The sequence below is a fragment of the Megalobrama amblycephala genome, linkage group LG7, assembly GCF_018812025.1.
Source record: "Megalobrama amblycephala isolate DHTTF-2021 linkage group LG7, ASM1881202v1, whole genome shotgun sequence".
In the NCBI taxonomy this organism is placed as follows: Eukaryota; Metazoa; Chordata; class Actinopteri; order Cypriniformes; family Xenocyprididae; genus Megalobrama; species Megalobrama amblycephala.
Window position 1 is genome coordinate 306,527 of NC_063050.1, and position 19,238 is coordinate 325,764.

Consider the following 19,238-nt stretch of genomic DNA (forward strand, 5'->3'; position numbering starts at 1 on the left):
ATCAAATGAAAGTTCTTTTTTGTAAACTTTATTTTGTTGTCTCAGTATTTAATTTTAGAATAATTTAGATATTTCGCTGCATGGCAAATATTCTGAATGGTAGACATTCTGAATAATGTGCTGTAAAGTAAGACTGTAATGGGATAATGCACAAAAACTAATATTCTATGTATTTTAAATTCAAATTCCCCATACATACTTTAGCCTTAAAGGATTAGTCCACTTTCAAATAAAATTTTCCTGATAATTTACTCATCCCCATGTCATCCAAGATGTTCATGTCTTTCTTTCTTCAGTCGAAAAGAAATGAAGGTTTTTGATTAAATCATTCCAGGATTTTTCTCCTTATAGTGGACTTCAATGGCCTCCAAACGGTTGAAGGTCAAAATTACAGTTTCAGTGCAGATATAAAATAGAAGTTTTGTATGAAAGAAATAAAGTCATACTGGTTTGTAATAAGTGAAGTCAATGATGAGCTGAGAAACACTGATGTTGATTTATTCAAAGGCAGTAACTGTGTAACTGCTGATTAACTCATGCATGTGTGCTGTAAAGACTTGATTGCAAGAGATTGGCATTTCACAGACAATGTTTCACAATAATAATCCTGTAAAAATTAATATCTGTAAAGTAATTGTTTTTGTAAAAACATTAGTTTTTAATTGTAAAAACTTAATTTTTAAATTACCTTAATTTTACAGTTTGAGAGATGCTTCTGCCAGTCATTGACTGTTTATTTTTTAACGATCATTAACCATTATTTTCATTAAACAATTAAACATTAGGCTCCATGTGCTGCCATGCATTTCACTGTTTTTTTATGTGGGTTTTTTTTTTTATGTGTGTGTTTTTTTACAGAGTAGTTGCCCTATTAGGGAATATTCCAGGGCCCCACATGAGACTCTCATGGTTCTACATAGCACCATTTGACAACGGTACTGTATAGAACCTTTAAAGATAGGTGCTATATAGCACTTAAAGTGGTTCCCCTATGATTACAAGCCAATGAACCACTTTTAGTGCTATTTAGCACCATTTTTCTTTAAAGTGTACATGTTGTTGATTTTGATGATTTAACAAGTTTAGAGAATTCTTGCTCTCCTATAGCAGTGAATGAATAGAATTTTTCCTCAGGACACTACAATCCACTATCTGACACGATACCATACCCTTGAGCAAGGCATCTGAACCCCCAATCACTCCCCAGACACCGCATCACATTGGCTCTGGGAGTGTGTGGGCACATGAGACAAGAAACCATTAAACGTCAATCACACAACACATGCAAAGAGAGTCTGACAGGAGCTTTTCTGAGGTCATTTAATCATAAAATCTGTTAAATTATAAAACATAAGATAGTAATGTCCTCACTTTTAGCTGTATAAGACTGATAAAATATGACCTATTCAACCTATTGGTAAAGATTGAGATTTATTAAGTGCAGAGTGGACCGTCCTGTTTAACACACAATACATGTCTGTCTATGTAATTGAATATATACAGGACGAGGACATTCAGTCCGTCTGTGGAAAGTGAACTGTGAAACATTGTTTGTCAAGTGGTGTGATTGCTGGATAAACTCCTCTAGTTAATAATTTTCTAGAGACTGTTTACCTATATTGATGAGAAGACATCTTTCAGAGACTGAACTGTCACGGTAAGTTCAGATAGTCTTCTAAAGTCTTCTCATAGTATTATATAATATTTTGTCATATGCATTGTTATGAAGTCTACCTTGATAAATTTAAACTGCATTGTAATGATATTAAATGTTGAATTTTATGACTCCCATGATAGTTCTATTTTCATTTCTAACACATTATGGCCTCTCATCTACTGGAAAAGGGAAGATTAGTAGAAGCTCAGGTTTAATGATGAGATGAATTATGATCCACAGATTTGTTATGAATATGCTTCACCCTCTAAGATTGAAACTCGTGAAAAAAAAACATTTTAACTGAAGATCACTGAGATCATGTGACACTGGGTGTGTTATCTGGCTCAAACCTAAAGTCCGTGTATCAACACTCAGTACAATAAAACAGTTCACTACAGTTCATCTATCTGCTGCACTAAGAGGCAAAACTAAATTGTAATATCAACTGTAGGACTTGAAGTTATATTTCACAAATAATTCAGCCCTGCTAGTTTTGCATTTTGATTTCATCACCTCATCAGTGTCACTGCTGTGATAATCTTTCACAAAATACATTGGCTTGTCAGGAAATAAAGCCTACTAGGCTTGATGTCAGATTGAGATTAAAGTCCATTAAGTGCAGTGAAACTTGATGAGACACATTTGTGGATTTAATTATTGTCTTTTTTCATTTGTGTAGTTAGTGTTATTCATTGTCATTTTGTCTTATGTGTGTTTAATTAACCAATTCAAAATAGTTCATATAGATGTGTTTTATTTATAGTTGAATTTCTTGTCTGGTCATTGTGTTGGATGTTGGAAATGATGGTTGATCTGGAGCTTTAATGAGGGGTAAAGACTCTCATTAGGAACAGTTGAGTTGGACTGAACAGTGGCTACTGTAAATGCTGTAAATTAATATTTTATAAAGATATTTGTAGTATAAACCGCACAGTAACTCATTATTAATTTTCTCATGCCAGACAAAGACTGAGACACAATTAAGACATCGGTTTCACAAGCTTCACTTTGTGTTTAACCTTTAGCTGTTGTTCCTCACACTTAGGAAACACATTGTTCATTGACACTCCTGAAACAATCACAATCATCACTGTTTACAAATAATAATAAATCTGTTGGACTCATATGCTGACAGTCAAATCTGATTTGATGCGATTCATAGTTCTTGTTTTTTCATCTGATTGTTTAACTGCATCACTTGAATACATTCAGACTCGTTATTTTGGATGGAGAACCACTATTAAGCATTAGAAACAGACTCTGCGTCGAAGCGTTCAGAGAGTTATTAATCAAATGTGATTATCAGTTAGTTTGATGTGAGGGCTTGCACAGAGAATCTGTCAGTCACTTTACAGCAGCAGAAAACACATGAACCTCTGAACAGGGAGAGATTCAGGCTGTTGAAGTACTTTATGGACTTCAGAAAAAAGGATCCTCCACAAACTGCTGCAACTACAAAATCTGAAGCACATAAATCTCAAGAATGTTTTGTGTGTGTGTTTTACTGTACTTACTGGAATAATCAAAATGTTATGTATGTTTTGTTCTCAGTGTTTCCATATGCAGGTCTGAAGTTAATTTCTCATTATGGGGAACATATGGAGCAGGGAGAGATCTTCATCTCCAGAACCCTGCTGTTCGTCAATGGAGAGTCACAGATCATTGCCTGATCGTCCTAAATTCTGGGATGAAGAAGTGACCTCTGACCCCAGTGATAAAGTAGAAGTGTTTAGGCGGTGAGATAAAAATTCAGTATTAGAGACAACAGACTGACTCATTATAAATGTAAAACATTATTTCTATGTTCTGTATTTCTGTCTGGATAGACTGATATCTTCATCTGTAGACTCCAATGTGACTCTAATGAGGTTAAATTCACTGCCTGATCTTCCTAAATTCAAAGATGAAGCAGTGACCTTTGACACCAGGTGAGTAGGGATGTCACTAAACATTATTTTGATAATCGAATAATCACTTGATTATTTCTACAGTTATTTGAGTATTTGAAATCAAATCCTTTAATATTCAATATTGGCCAACCAACATTTAATTAAAATGTTAACTTAATCTTAAATATTTGGCCACTTCTTTACGAAAGAAATGATACAGCTACTGAAATATGTTGGCACAGGTTTTATAAATAATTTACCTTACAAATCTGATTAAATGGTGCACATTGTGTTCCCAGATGAACGTCATAAGCGACACAAACTCACAGTATATGCAGAGATGCAGTTTGAGACACTCCACTCACGTAAACAATAAAAGTTAATGTGGAGAAGCAGTTACTGTGAATGAGCCACTCGGAGATGCACATAACTAATATTGAAAAAATATTGATTTAATTGAATCACAGCCTTTGTGAATTCACAATACCGCTATACTATAATATAGTTTTTAAATGCTTTTAATATATTGTGCAGACTCAGAAAAGTGTTAAATAATGCTGTTCATGAATTCTAGTCCTTGGAATGTGTCACTTCCGTTTTAATGATTAATTTCCATTGTAAAAATCATTAGTTTAACTTAACTTACATGACACCTTATTCAGCTAAAAACAGAAAACTTTTTTGAGAAAACTTTTAATGAGTTCTGGCCATCACAAACTTTGAAATAGGGTCCAATGTGCAAGCTTTTGAAAAGATTTGAAAACGATACTGTAATCATCTCTGTGTAAACTTTAATAATGTTAATCTGCGATAATAGTGACAGCATGCACATTCATAATACCTGTTTAGTCTATAGGTATGCACGTTTGAATACATATGTGCGCAGGCATATTTCTTTACAAAGTGACATTGCCAAATGTCTAGTATACACAATCTCTGCTAACACTTTAGGGTTGTGTTGTCATCATGATTATGCACAGGTCCTACATCTGATCTGGATACGTTCTGGATCCGGCAGACTATGATAAAACTCGGGATAAACAGAGAGAGACTAATATTAGCTTAGACGCCATTCTTCTTATGATGTAGCGAGTACATCAGGTGTTATGGGAAGTGTTCTTGGTTCTGGGTGACAATTTATGCAGCCTAACAATTTACATTATTTGAATTATAGAGGTTGATAATGTGTTATGTGTATGTCTTATGTGTATGTGTATGTGTATATCTGCTTGGTTACTTCAATATTCATGGCGATTCTGTTTGCTCTAATACTAATCAATTAATGTCTGTTTTTGAATGTTTTAATCTGACTCAGCATGTTCATTTTCCTACCCATACTCGTTGTCCTTGATCTGATATATGTACATCAAGGGTTGATATCTGTTCCATCTCTTCTTCTGGCACTGGTATCTCTGATCACAAACTTCTTGATTTTATGAAGTCTGCCTATGCGTAAGAAATGTCTTAAAACTGTTATTTCATACCGCAATCTGAAAGCTATTGATACGGCATCATTCTGTAGTTCTATTGTTTCTTCGAACCTCTCAGATGTCTTTGATATTTCTTCTCCCTCCATGATATTATCTAACTATCACTCCATAATTTCTGAAATCTTACAGCAGCATGCTCCTATTAAGACCAGAAGTGTCCCTTCCACACACTCTTCTCCTAAGTATACCCCTAAGTATACTCCATATTCTCAAAGCTACTGGTAGACGGCTTGAGCGTCTCTATAGAAAAACTGGTCTTACTGTACATTATTTAGCTTTTCTTGATCATCTTAAAATATACAAATCTGCTCTCATCTCAGCTCGCTCTAGTTTTGTCTCTGCCACAATTAATAAATCAAGTAACAGGCCAAAAGCATTATTCAATACAATAAATAAGCTTACTAAACCTCCACCTCAAGAGTCCATAGCTTCTAATGAGCTTTGCTGTTCTTTTCTGGATTATTTGCTTGAAAAGATCGATGCCGTCCACCAATGCCTCTCTACTGATGCAAAGCTCAACTATCCACCAAATCTATCCAGTCAAACTCTGTCTTGTTTTTCTTTGACAACCCCATCTTCTGTCTCTAAGTTAATCTTGAAATCCAACTCTTCTTCCTGTCAACTTGATCCTGCTCCTGCTTCTCTCCTGAAACTTTGCCATTCTTCCATCTCTGCACCTATCTCTCATCAATACACTCTTACCTCTGCTTCATTTCCTCTGCCACTCAAAACTGCAATATTTCTACCAATTTCATCTGTGAAGTTGCTGGTTCTCACAATAAAACATCCAATACTGTAAAAAATTTACGTTTAATCATTGACTCTACCCTTTCCTTTCAGTCTCATTACCTCTATTACCAAATCTGCATTCTTTCACCTACGTCGCATTGCCCAACTCTGTCCATGGGCGTCGGAAGCAAAAAAAATGTGGGTGGGTCCTCCCTCCAATTTATATATATATATATATATATATATATATATATATATATATATATATATATATAGATAAAATGCCAATCAATCGGTAGTTATTGATTTTTTTGAACAGAACAACGAGACACAAACCTTTACATTCAATCGCGTTTTTGCTCCCACTTATTTTCACACATTGATCACACAGTGCATACAAAGTTTAGTCCCAAAGTGCACACAACTGGAGAGATACATACCTTTGATTTCGTTAGATAGAAAAGAAGAAGGGCCGTACGCAGGGTTTTATATTTACCGAGGTCATAAAAAGTATTATGCTAGGGGGGTTCGGGGGCATGCTCCCCCGAGAAAATTTTAATTTCCTTGGTGTACATATATGCATTTTTAAGACATTTTAAGGCCAACAAATTGGATAACAATAGTTTTAAAACCATGTCAACAAATACATACATGCATGCACAGTTTTGAGGCAGCTTTAATCACATGTTTGGTAATTCCATGACTTAATTTACCTCAGAATAATGATGGTGCATGCCCATAGTTTCTTTAGCGCTTTAGTTAAGCTATAATAAAGTAATATGCAGCGCGCGCCGGCGCATTTGCGCGAGCAATTCTGGAGTTCGCGCCTCGAGCACAGTAGGCTATAGCCTAACGGCTGATTGGAGTTTTACTGATATAGCCTGACAACATCTCATCTGACCACAGTTCACTGTTGTTCAGCTGAAGCTACCTTTGCCGCGCTCGTTTGACTTGCGCCTGTGTCTGAAGCGAAGGTGGAATGCGCGTCTGAAAAGTGTCCCATTTGTTGTGGTCATAAAGAGACATTTCTTTATAAACGCAGCTTTTTACTTGGCGATGTTTTAAAAAAAATTTTTATTTTTGGCATTTTTTATGATCTGTTGGTGGTTTGTGGAGTAGCATCACTGGGGGGGATTATACAAATGCTGAATTAGAGACGGTAAAAGTGAGTGGGTCCAATATCATTGGTCTTAAAAAGTGGGTGGGTCTTGTCCCACCCACATACAATGGTTCCGACGCCCATGACTCTGTCCCTTCATCAGTACCAAAGACACTGAAACTGTCATACATGCATTTGTCTCATCACGCCTTGATTACTGTAATGCCCTTTTCATTGGTCTACCTGCCAGCTCCATTTCCAGATTACAATTAGAGCCCGACCGATATATCGGCCGGCCGATATTATCGGCCGATATGAGCTAATTGCATTTAAATCGGCATCGGCGTTTATAACGGCCGATGAAACATGAGAAACATGTTATGAGTGTTGCATAGTTTGCCCACCAGAGGGAGCTCTGCAACTCCCCAGTTGACAACAGCGCCTGAAATCCACTACAGAAGAAAGTATTGTTGTACTCTTTTGACGGTGAGTCTGTCGTTCGTCATGTGAAATGATTGTAGATTTAGTTCATACACTGTATATAAAAACAGTGTGGTAGTTCTAGCTAACGGTCCTATCATTATCACTTATAAATATTCTGTAACATCACTTACAGCTGCTAATGCATTGCTATATTAGATTACCCACAAAGCTAATAAGAGGTCAAACTATAACGTTAGCGTTTAACTTATTCTAAATATATCTGCAGTGTTTCCCATTTAACTTATTTTAATTTTATTTTCAATTCATTGACATGGTTTTGTGGAATATTGAATTTGTTTGGTATAGCTCTTTTACTTTAACTTTAGTATTATAATTTATTTACAGTACACACACAGACTGTTAAAACCAGCTTCAACTGGAAGTAAGTAAAACTGTTAAATGTTTAAAACCAGACTGTTTTTTGATCATTAAAAAATATATACTTTTGATGTGCAATTGTTTAGTCATTGAGACTGTAATCTAAGGCTTTTTTTTAACATAATCCCTTCTGGAAAATGGTTTATACAGCCCACATACATAGAACAGGCAGATATTTTGCTATTGAATGTCGTGTAAGTGTAGTTTATAGGAAATGGGTCTAATATCCAGTTTATTTTCAAAATCAAAATATCGGTTTATAAATCGGCTCTTTTCGAGTTAATATCGGCATCGGCATCGGCCCCCAAAAATCCATATCGGTCGGGCTCTAATTACAATACATTCAAAACTGCTAGAATACTCACCCACACCAAGCGTTCTGCTCACATCACCCCAATTTTGTATGATCTCCACTGGCTTCCAGTTGCATACCGTATTAAATTCAAAATTATCCTGCTCACTTTTAAATCTTTGCATGGCTTGGCTCCCCCTTAGCTCTGTAATATGGCATTGTCTCTTTTCAGTGGTGGGCAGATCATGTAGTACTACCACTCCCAAACTCTGGAAATCTCTCCCCCGCTCACTCTGTTGTGTTAATAATATCTCTGTATTTAAATCATTACTCAAAACTCACCTGTTTTCTGAATGTTATACCTCTGATTTGATTAACTGATTGCTCTGCATTATTACTAATAGTTATCTGAATGTTGTTATGTCTCTTAAGTCCTGTTTTGTATTTTTGTACTTGAATCTATTTTTCTGTATACTTCCCTCTCCATTATTGTTTCTCACCATTGTCTACTTGTATTATCTCTTCCTTGTTAATTGTATCCTGTAAAGCGTCCTTGAGCTCTGGAAAGGCACTATATACATAAAACAATATTATTATTATTATTATTATTATTATTATTTAGTGTTTTGTAAGTAATTAGCAAGGTTTTAACAGGGAGCCAATGCAGTGTTGACAGAACCGGCTAATATAGTCATTCTTCCTGATTCTAGTAAGAACTCTAGCTGCTGCATTATGCACTGACTTTAAAATGAAATTGAAATGTATTTTCTGTATAATTAAATGTCTTACAAGATTAATATATGAATTTATGAAATATGAAATTGTAATGATTTCAGTCCAAACTGAAGGTGAGATGATGAACCCAATTGCAGTTTATTGAATCAAAAGTGAGCATGCAAATAAAGCAACCTATTTGACCTGAGCAGACTTGACCTGAGCATACTTGACCTGACCAGACTTGAATAAACTTGACTTGAACAGACTTGACCAGAACAGACATCAACAGCAGAACTACATGAACTTAGTGAACACATGATTAAGACAATGGGCAAGTGACACAAGGGACAAAGGAACCAATGACAGAACTGAACTTAAAACAACATGACCATAACCAACCAATCAGAACATGACACATCGACTAAGGGAGAACATGAGGAGCAAGGGAAGCATGACACAAACAAGCAACAAGAATCAAACTACAAAATAAGAGACATGAACCATGAACATGAAACATAAGCATGAAAACAAGACCATGAACCAAAACAGGACATTACAGAAATGTGACTTTTATACATTTAAGTAATTTATTTCATTTATTTTAAATCTGTTTGTTGTTTTTTCAGCAGAGTGGATTGAGGCTTAAGCATCTCTGGAGGAGACTCCTCAGTCTTCTGTCGGGACAACATGACCATTTCAGCATCCCTGAATAGACATAATCAACGATTGAATGAGGAACTACAGAAAGTCAAAAACCAGCACAAAAGCAGCATGAAGAACAAGTTTGAGAGATTACTTGAGGGAATGAAACTCCAAGAGAATGAAACCCTCCTCCTCCAATGCTCACAAGACACTCCTATTGACTTCAATGACATCTTTAAAGCCTTACCTGAACAAAGATTTATGAGGAGTGTAAAGTTGTGTTCATCTTTGATGGTCTGGATGAAAGCAGAATCACACTGATGTTTTCAGATGCTCAGAAAGTTTCTGATGTGACTGAGACTTCATCAGTGGGTATGTTGATGTCAAAGCTCATGAAAGGAAAGCTACTTCCATCTGCTCTCATCTGGATCACCTCCAGACCAGCAGCAGCCAATCAGATCCCCTCCAAATACATCAACCGTCTGACAGAAATTCAGGGATTCAATGAGCTTCAGAAGGAAGACTATATCAGGAAGAGAATCAGTGATGAGCATCAAGCCTGCAGAATCATCTTGCATATCAGAAGAGCAAGAAGCCTTCACATCATGTGCCACATACCCGTCTTCTGCTGGATCTCATCCACTGTGCTTCAAAAGCTCCTCCAAGAGGATCTGAGTGTAGAAATCCCTCAAACCGTGACTGAAATGTACATCCACTTCCTGCTGATTCAGATCAACATGAGGAATCAGAAGTATGAAGAGAAAAAGTCAAAAGAACTCCTCAAGTCCAACAGAAAAGTGATTGTGAAACTTGCTGAAGTGGCTTTCAAACAGCTGATGAAGGGCAATGTGATGTTCTATGAGGAGGACCTGAGAGAGAGTGGCATAGACGTCACTGACGCCTCAGACTATTCTGGGATTTACACTGAGATCTTTAGGGAGGAATCTGTGATTCATCAGAGGAAAGTCTACAGCTTCATTCATCTGAGCGTTCAGGAGTTTCTTGCTGCTTTCTATGTGTTTTACTGCTATTTAACAAAGAACAAGGAACCACTGCAGTTGTTTTTGTATAAATTCAGATTATACAGATATGAGAATGTCTCTCTGTATGATCTACTAGTATCAGCAGTAGATAAAGCTCTTGAGAGTGAGAATGGACAGCTGGATCTGTTTCTGCGGTTCCTGCTTGGCATCTCATTGGAGTCCAATCAGAGACTCTTACAGGATCTACTGACACACAGAGAGAACAGCTCAGAGAGTGTCAGAGAAACCACACGTTACATTAAAGAGAAGATCAAAGATGGACATGGACTCTACACTGAAAGATCTATCAATCTGTTCCTCTGTCTGCTGGAAGTGAAAGATCAGACCATGTCCAGAGAGATTCAAGAGTTTGTGAAATCAGACAAACACTCAGAGGAAAAACTCTCTCCTGTTCACTGCTCAACAATCGCCTACATGCTTCAGATATCAAAGGAGCCGCTGGATGAGCTGGACCTCAAGAAATACAACACATCAGATGAGGGTAGAAGAAGACTGATACCAGCTGTGATCAACTGCAGGAAATCTCTGTGAGTGTTTAATCATTAATAGCTAAGAATCCTAATAAGAAAAAAAGCAAAAAAGTGTCAACGTGAGTGTTAACCTCTGTTGCAGTTCAGCTAAAGGAACTAGATTGCATTTAGTGTGCAGAAACTGCAATTGTATTTGTTGCACTCATATTGCATTGAATTGTAATTGTTGCTATGGTACCATATAGCACAATTTTTCTCGATTACTTGCTGCTGCCACAACAAGAGAGATCATATTTTTGGAACTGATCACTGCTTTTACAACTTTGTTTTTGTAGACAAACCAACACCTCAGAGTGGAAGACTTGTTTACTCAGTTTTAAGTGGCGACCATATTTGTATAAATTTCAAAACCTTTTTTTTTACAAGTTTTCCTTCCATCCACAATGAGACAGTAGCTATGTTTCCATCCATATCACATAAAAGATTTGCAAATAAAGTACTGTTTCCTTCCATTGAGTTGAAGAGAAAAAAAGTCACTTCCTGAATAACTTGAAGAAAAATTTAAGAAATGAAAGAAAAACGTAAGTTGCTGCAGTATAAACTTTCCTGTATCTCAGTGGTTAGAGTGTGACACTAGCAATGCCAAGGTCATGGGTTCGATCCCAAGGATTGCACATACTCAGATACAAATGTAAGTCGCTTTGCTGTCATGCTGGCATAGAATTTATGCGCATCTTGGCGTTTTCATCCAGCCTTTTTTTATGTGATATCCCAAAATGCACAAAAATAGGTGGATGGAAACAGCTAATGTAATTGTCCAAGTGAAGAAACACATTTACACTTTTAAAAATATCTTGTAAGGCAATGTGCACCCTTTTTTATTCATTCTTGATAGCTGGAAAATCCCAGGAAATATGGTAATAATTTGCTTTTTTGCATCTTATTGAGCTTTTATGATGTTCCACTCTGGCACGGTTAATGGATTTAAGTATTTCAGATGATTTAGTGTAGACAAACAATTTTTGGAAAACAGTGTGGACTGAAAGCATTTTAAAATGTTAATGCTGTTTACAAATTGTGGATTATATTCAGTTTGACCAAATATTTCACATTATTTTACTTTTTTATTGAATTATTTTGTATTGCCAATTATTTACTCATTGAATTTTTCTAGTTGTTAAGGAGCTGCCCCTTTAAAGAAAACCACCTTGAATCCCAACTTATTGTGCTGTATTTACTCTATTTTAGTCTTGCTGGCTGTAATCTCACTGGTCAGGATTGTGAGAGTTTGTCATCAGCTCTACAATCCGAAAATTGTGTCCTGAGAGAGCTGGACCTGAGTAACAATGACCTGCGGGATTCAGGAGTGAAGCTGCTCTCTGATGGACTGAAGAGTCCAAACTGTCAGCTGCAGATACTGAAGTACTAAGGACATATGAGAGATTATTTACAGTCTGTCGGTCATATTGTTGATGTTTGTCTGTAGATCATCTAACTGTATGTATCTGTAGGTTGTCTGGCTGTATGGTGACAGAGGAAGGCTGTTGTTATGTGTCTTCAGCTTTGAGTTCTAACCCATCACACCTGAGAGAACTGGATTTTAGCTACAATCACCCAGGAGATTCAGGAGTCAAGCTGCTCTCTGACAAACTGAAGGATCCAAACTGCTCACTGCAGATCCTAAAGTAATGTGGGGAAATAAGAGTCCCGGTTTACATCTGGTATTAATATCTGCCTTAGTGATCTGATCAAAAGTTGGTTACTCTATTTTCGATACAGTTCAACTTTTATTTATTTCTATCGCACAATTAAAAACACAATGTTGCCCAAAATGCTTCTAAATTAGTTTAGAAGATGAGTATTTAAATAGTAAATAATAAAAGGTAAAAGGCATATAATAAAACTATACCAAACATCAATTAAGAATTAACATGCCTACACACAAATAGCTAATAACATGTATTGTGCCTAGACACACAGAGAAAATTACTCAAGATCCCCTACCTTCAAAATCTAGTTAAAAAGATACGGCTGAGACCTAAAAACCTCTATAAATGAAGTCTGTAGTGATGGGACTGTATCAAATTTTCATGTTGCAATAATTGCTGAAGCTTTAATCACAGTATATGGTATTATTACTTGAAATAAGTTGCAAAAGTGTTGTCATAGTAAAAGAGGTTTAAGAACTCTTTATTTCTTATAATTTATCTCTTTCTTACATCAAAAAGAACTCTGTTTAAATACAATAATGCAAAACACAAAAAAATATAAAGGAACATTTTTCATTGTAAAGAACAACACTTTACAATAAGGTCTCGTTTTTAACGTTAGTTAATGCATTAACTAAGATTGAGCAATAGCTAAATTTGTCACAGAAGGGGGTTTTTTTGTTAATGTTAAGAAATACAACTTATCATTGTTAAATTTTTGAAGTTGATTGAATAAGTTCTCAAAAGACAGCTGAAAACTCATCTCTTTTGTGAGCACTTAACCTCATCTTAAAAAAAAAATTCTTATACCTATCCTTTCACTTCCTCTAATCCCTCTCTACTGTAGTTTAGAATACTCTGAGCACTGCCTAAAACTTGTACTGTGAGCACTTCTTGTGTCTATTTGCCTCGTCATGACGACTCGCTTGTTGTATTCCTCACTTGTAAGTCGCTTTGGATAAAAAAGTCTGCCAAATAAATAAATGTAAATGTAAATGTAAATGATCCATCTAAAATCCGTCAAAATTATTTATGGTATTTTGAAGTGCTCACAATAACAATATTGTGCATATTCATTATCATGGTGCACTATATTGCCAAAAGTTTTGGGACGCCTTCCTTTATGTGCACATGAACTTTCATGATATCCCATTTTTATTCTGTAGGGTTTAATATGGAGTTGGCCCACCCTTTGCAGCTATACCAGCTTCAAATCTTCTGGGAAGGCTTTCCACAAGGTTTAGGAGTGTGTTTATGGGAATTTTTGACCATTCCTCTAGAAGCACATTTGTGAGGTCAGGCACTAATGTTGGACGAGAAGGATACACCTGTGGCCTTGGAAGTGAAAGGAGAACCTGAATTCAATGATTTGGAGGGATGTCCCAATACTTTTGGCAGTATAGTGTACTTTAAGTGAAGTTCTTTTTAGTTTTTTGTTTTGGGGTAAAACAATGTTTGAAATCCATGAGCAGCGATATACTGTTATCGAACATCTGACACCAACCACATTGCTGAGCATGACGGTTAGATGAATATGTAAATATATGCAATTTCCTCTCAGTAACAAAATAAACACAAAAATAAGAAAACAACAAGCATTTTTTATTGAAAGCTTAAATTACATTACCAATCAAATTGGACGCATTACTATTATAATGTTTTTAAAAGAAATCTCATGCTTATCATGCTGTATATCAAAAATACAGAAAAATACAGCAATACCGTTGAATATTATTACAATTTAAAATAATGGTTTTCTATTTTAATATACTTTAAAATATATCAGCGCACACCTCCTATTATGTTATCGTCATAGACCAATGGTAGTATGTTTTGCTGTAGTAGTGTTTTGCAGCTGAAGCAAACTTTTCCTGAGAATTTGCTTTGGCAAGCCATTTCAAACTCCCAATATGAACCCAAACTTAATTTTTGCCTGATTTTGTCCGAAATTGTGCTATATCAGTTTATATTTCATTTGAAATATATTTGGAGCCTTTACTCACCCTCATGGAACAGAAAACCTGTATGTCTTTAGTTTTCACAAAAGGATGTTTTGAAATGTCTGTTTGTTTGTTTTTTTGTTCCACTGAAGAAAGTTAGTCATACAGGTTTGAAACAACATCAGGCTAAATGATCTATCATTTTTGGGTGAACTAAATTTGTGACACAGAACAGATTGTATGTGTTTATTTTTTGTCTTGACTTTAGAATACGAATATGAATCATGTTTTTGTTTTATAGTGTGGATCATTGTGGAGAGTTCAGAATTACAGCAGGACTACACAAATGTAGGTCTACACAACAATTTGGCCTTTTGTTGTAGATTTGCCTCATTTAGTGAAATGTTTCTTTTTTTTCTTATGTTCAGATGCCTGTGATCTCACACTGGATCCAAACACAGCACACAGCAAACTCATTCTGTCTGATGAGAACAAGAAGATCACATATGTGAGAAAGAAGCAGCCATATCCTGATCATCCAGAGAGATTTGATGATGTTCCTCAGGTTCTGTGTGGAGAAAGTCTGACTGGACGCTGTTACTGGGAGGCTGAATGGAGCAAAGACACTGAAATATCTGTGACATATAAAGGAATCAGCAGGAAAGGATTGACTGACTGTATGTTTGGATCTAATGACAAATCCTGGAGTCTGGACTGCTATAATAACAGATTCACTGCCTGTCACAATAATTACAGGACTGATATACCTGACATCAGTTCATCCTCTAAGAGAGTAGGAGTGTATGTGGACGTGTCGGCCGGCACTCTGTCCTTCTACAGCATCTCTGGCACACACACACTCACACACTTACACACATACAACACCGCATTCACTGAACCCCTCTATGCTGGATTTAGGGTTTATTTTTATGATTCCTCAGTGTGTCTGTGTGACATTAAACAACCTCCTGTGAGAAACAACAGTGATACACACACAACTGGGTGAGTGAAATATACTGTGTCTCAGTGAAGGTTTTTTCCAGACTGTGATTAATAGTTCAATCCTCTGTTCTTCATTCATCACTAAACACTAGGGGTGCACTATATTGGATTTTTGCTGATACCTGATATACCCATAATTTTCAACATATTTTCGCCAATAACAAATACATTAGCTTTTACCAATACATTAGTGCTGTCAATCGATGAATAAAAAGAAGTAGATAAAAATTTTTTTTCTGTAATTAATCGTGCTTAATCGCAATTAAAAGTTACTTACGTTTTTATAAGCTTTAAATAAATTTTTGTCATTTTTCACAGTTACTCTCCAAATTAATGAAGAAACAACATAAAGACAGTATATATTAAATACTTGTTTAATGGCATCTCTTTATGAATAAAGGCCAGTATCACTTATACCAATAAAGTTACTGATGTCTCAATGAAAATGATTTTCACACCCAATTTTAAACATTAATTATAGCCACACAACATTAAAGTATAATTGAAAGCTATAATTTTTTTATATTAGGCTTCAAAAATTAAATAACTTTTAATTTAAGTGAACTTAAAATAATCCTCACATAAACCCATAAATGTCATATTAACCAGAGCATGTTCTCTTTTGGTTTAAAAGCATTTGCATGACTAAGAACATGATCATATAATGTAACGCTAGCCAAAGGATGACAAAAAAATGGATGTTGCATTAATTGTGTTAAAGATCGCATTAAAGTGAAAAAAAAGTTGAATGCATTAACGTGTTAATGCTGAAAGCACTACAATAAATCTATATGTTTCCCTTTGTTTGGAAACAACACCAATTCTCTCCTGTGCAGGTACTACATACCAATATTTTTCATTGTAGTAAGTTTTGAGCAAAAATGTCTTGGTTATGTATAGTAACTCTCATTATCTGAAGGAGGGAATGGGGAGGCTTCTTCCTGAAGAAAGACTCTTCTAGGTACAACACTCTCAGAATAATTGCACAGCAGTTATAGTTGGACTGTATATGTCAAAATATAAAGTTCTGGCTCAAAACAACAACAGATATTCAACACTCTAAAAATTGTATGTTCTAAAAGAAATACTATTTCAGTCTTTTCACTTCAAAAATTCACATTTAATTCAGTTACTTGCCATTTTTGTAATTATTTGTGAAATTTACCAGCAAATTCTGAAAGAAAATAGTTTTAAAGTAAATCCTGACAGATGTGACAGATTTACTCTTTAGGTTATTTATAGTAGACTGTTTGTATGTTGTTGATTTTGAGTTGGTAGTAACACTTTACAATAAAGTTAACATTCATTAATGCATTATCTAACAATGAGCAATACATGTATTGCATTATTAATATCTGTATGTTAGGTAATAAAAATTCAACTGTTCATTCTAAGTTCATATTAGTTCAGGTCCATTAAACAATATTGACAGATACAACTGATTATTTTAATAGTGATTTAATAAACATTGAAATTAACATTTAACTGAGATATATAATAAACACTTTAGTGCTTTTCATTGTTAGTTCATGGTAAGTGACATAGTTAAAAGTCACTGACCAACTATTGAGTTTTATTTATGAGAATTGATTTACCTTGGTTGTGCATAAAAATCATCTGACTCTTTCATTCTGCCTTCATCTGGTTCTTCACAGGTTCTCTGACTCCAAACCTTCTGGGCTCAATATTCACCCACTGCTGAACTGTCAGTCTTGTGTCCATATAGCTGATTCTGATCAGTGGGTTCTGATTGAGCCATCGGCCTGTACAGATGGAGGGTCAAAGTTCAGGGTCAGCACTGACCCAGGCCGTTACGAGTGTGTCCGGACCAGAATGCGATGGGTCTGTGACTGTGACGTCACCCTTCAGTACTGTACCGTAGACGGACACTTCCTCAACACAGAGCTGGAGAGGCTGCAGTGCAACCGGATCGCTCCAGTGATTGACGTGACGGTGATCTCAGGGAAACTGGAGGAAGTTCATCTGCCCCATTACGCCTGTTTAGGAGAGTCTGACCCCTCTCTCAAAGATGCTGTGAAAGTCCTCACCGTAAAAGACGAGGGAATAACCACAGAACCTGTGCAGTTGACCCGATTCCATGCCAAGATTGACCAACCATCCTTCTCTCTTAAAACATTAATAATAAGTTGGATAATGCGAGTGTATGAACACTGCGATCTTCTTCTCTACATGAGATCTAAAGTTCCTCTCATTCTACATGTCTACTTTTTTCCAGTTGATGATTGTGCAAAAGAAAAAGTTGAGAAGAATGAAAAGTCAAGTGACCTAATCAAGCATCCCAGACCTGACAGGCCATTTCGGATGAAAACGCCACACATTCTTGATGTTTCCGGTGCCTCTATCCATCCCAAAGAAGGGATCACACTCAGAAGAGAAACTCCCCCAAACTACTTCAAAGTCAAGACACGTCTGGAGAATGATCTTCAAATGACTCTTATTAGAGAAGAGGATCAGAAGACTGTCTGGACTGCAACAATTGAGAAAGATGAACTTGATCTAATAAATCCTAAGAGAGACGAGCCGCGTCTGAATAGTGATCCAGATAAAGCAAGATATTTTGATGACCATTGGCCAGATCTCATTCAGGGGGTTAAAAATGTCCAGATCATTGCAGATAAACTGTGTCAGCAGCAACTAATTCATGAGGAACAATATTCAGAAATCACACAGAGTTTAACCAGTCAGGAGAGCATGAGAAAGATCTGTGACATTATACGCAAGCACAGAGATGATGTGAAAGCTAAATTCATCTCAGTTCTTCAGGAAGAGAAGCTTTACCACTTCTGAACATTGGTCTGATTCACACTTTGAGCTCGAGGAGCATCTTTTTAAACTGATCTAAAACAGTAACATCTGACAAACCCAAAGCTTCTCTAGTGATGATTGTCATAGTCACCCTCATGTTCTGTTTGTTTTGGTTCTCTCTTGTCACATGTGCTCATTTGTTCTACGTTCCCGCCACTCATCAGTCAGCATGGACACTAACCACCATCACAGCTGCACATCATTAGTTAATCTCCCTTTGTGTATATATGTTCCTGTTTGGTTTCAGTTTCTATGTTGTGTTGTTCCTGCCTGTCTGCTTGTTAAAATTTAATTTTGGTTTACTTTGAGACTGAACTGAAACTCTTCTTCATCTTCCTTCGTGAACACAGCTGTGATAGATGATCGGACTGGCCGAAATGGACGAGAGGGCAATAATGCTCGTCTGGGCTCAGTAGAGCCATGATCTTTTTTAATTTGTTAAAGACTTTATTTGTTTGCCCATCACCAGCTTCCTGGACGACGAGACCCTCAAGTCCTTGTTCTGGTTTGGGGCTACTTTCCACCAAAGCCTCGACCTCCCAGACACCACCTGACTGAACTGAGAGAAACTGTCATTCTGTGTCCGGAGAGCACAGCCAGACCCAGAGCCCGTATCAACACCCTCGACCATAGAGAACTCGCGTGTACCCCCCGCAGACAGTGAGCCAGCACCCACCACGACGTGTCAGCCAGTGTCCGAGGAAGAGAGGACAGAGCTGACCCTCGCCCCGGACGTAAAGCCCTACCACAAGTCTGACCTGCGGTGTGAGCCAGTGACATCAACGGACGAGGGAGTCACGACTACAGAGGATGAAGACTGGCTGATTGACTTCAGTGAGCTAGTTCCATCTCCCACTCTTTCCCACTTAGTA

The 19,238-nt window shown here is 36.5% G+C and overlaps 1 protein-coding gene and 1 long non-coding RNA gene across 2 annotated transcripts in view; one reads left to right on the forward strand and one right to left on the reverse strand.

Annotated features, from left to right (window-relative positions):
• The window catches only part of LOC125271561, a 33,413-nt gene extending 23,681 nt beyond the window's left edge, over nt 1-9,732 (reverse strand). Inside the window, exon 1 of the long non-coding RNA XR_007185657.1 lies at nt 9,630-9,732. This is a non-coding gene — a long non-coding RNA (uncharacterized LOC125271561). The remainder of the gene's footprint in view (nt 1-9,629) is intronic.
• LOC125271558 (NACHT, LRR and PYD domains-containing protein 12-like) overlaps nt 1-18,634 on the forward strand; it is a 60,777-nt gene extending 42,143 nt beyond the window's left edge. Inside the window, exon 14 of the mRNA XM_048195613.1 lies at nt 17,196-18,634. Coding sequence (XP_048051570.1) covers nt 17,196-18,348 — 1,153 coding nt within the window. The 3' untranslated portion in view covers nt 18,349-18,634. The remainder of the gene's footprint in view (nt 1-17,195) is intronic.
• Nucleotides 18,635-19,238: the final 604 nt, after the last annotated feature.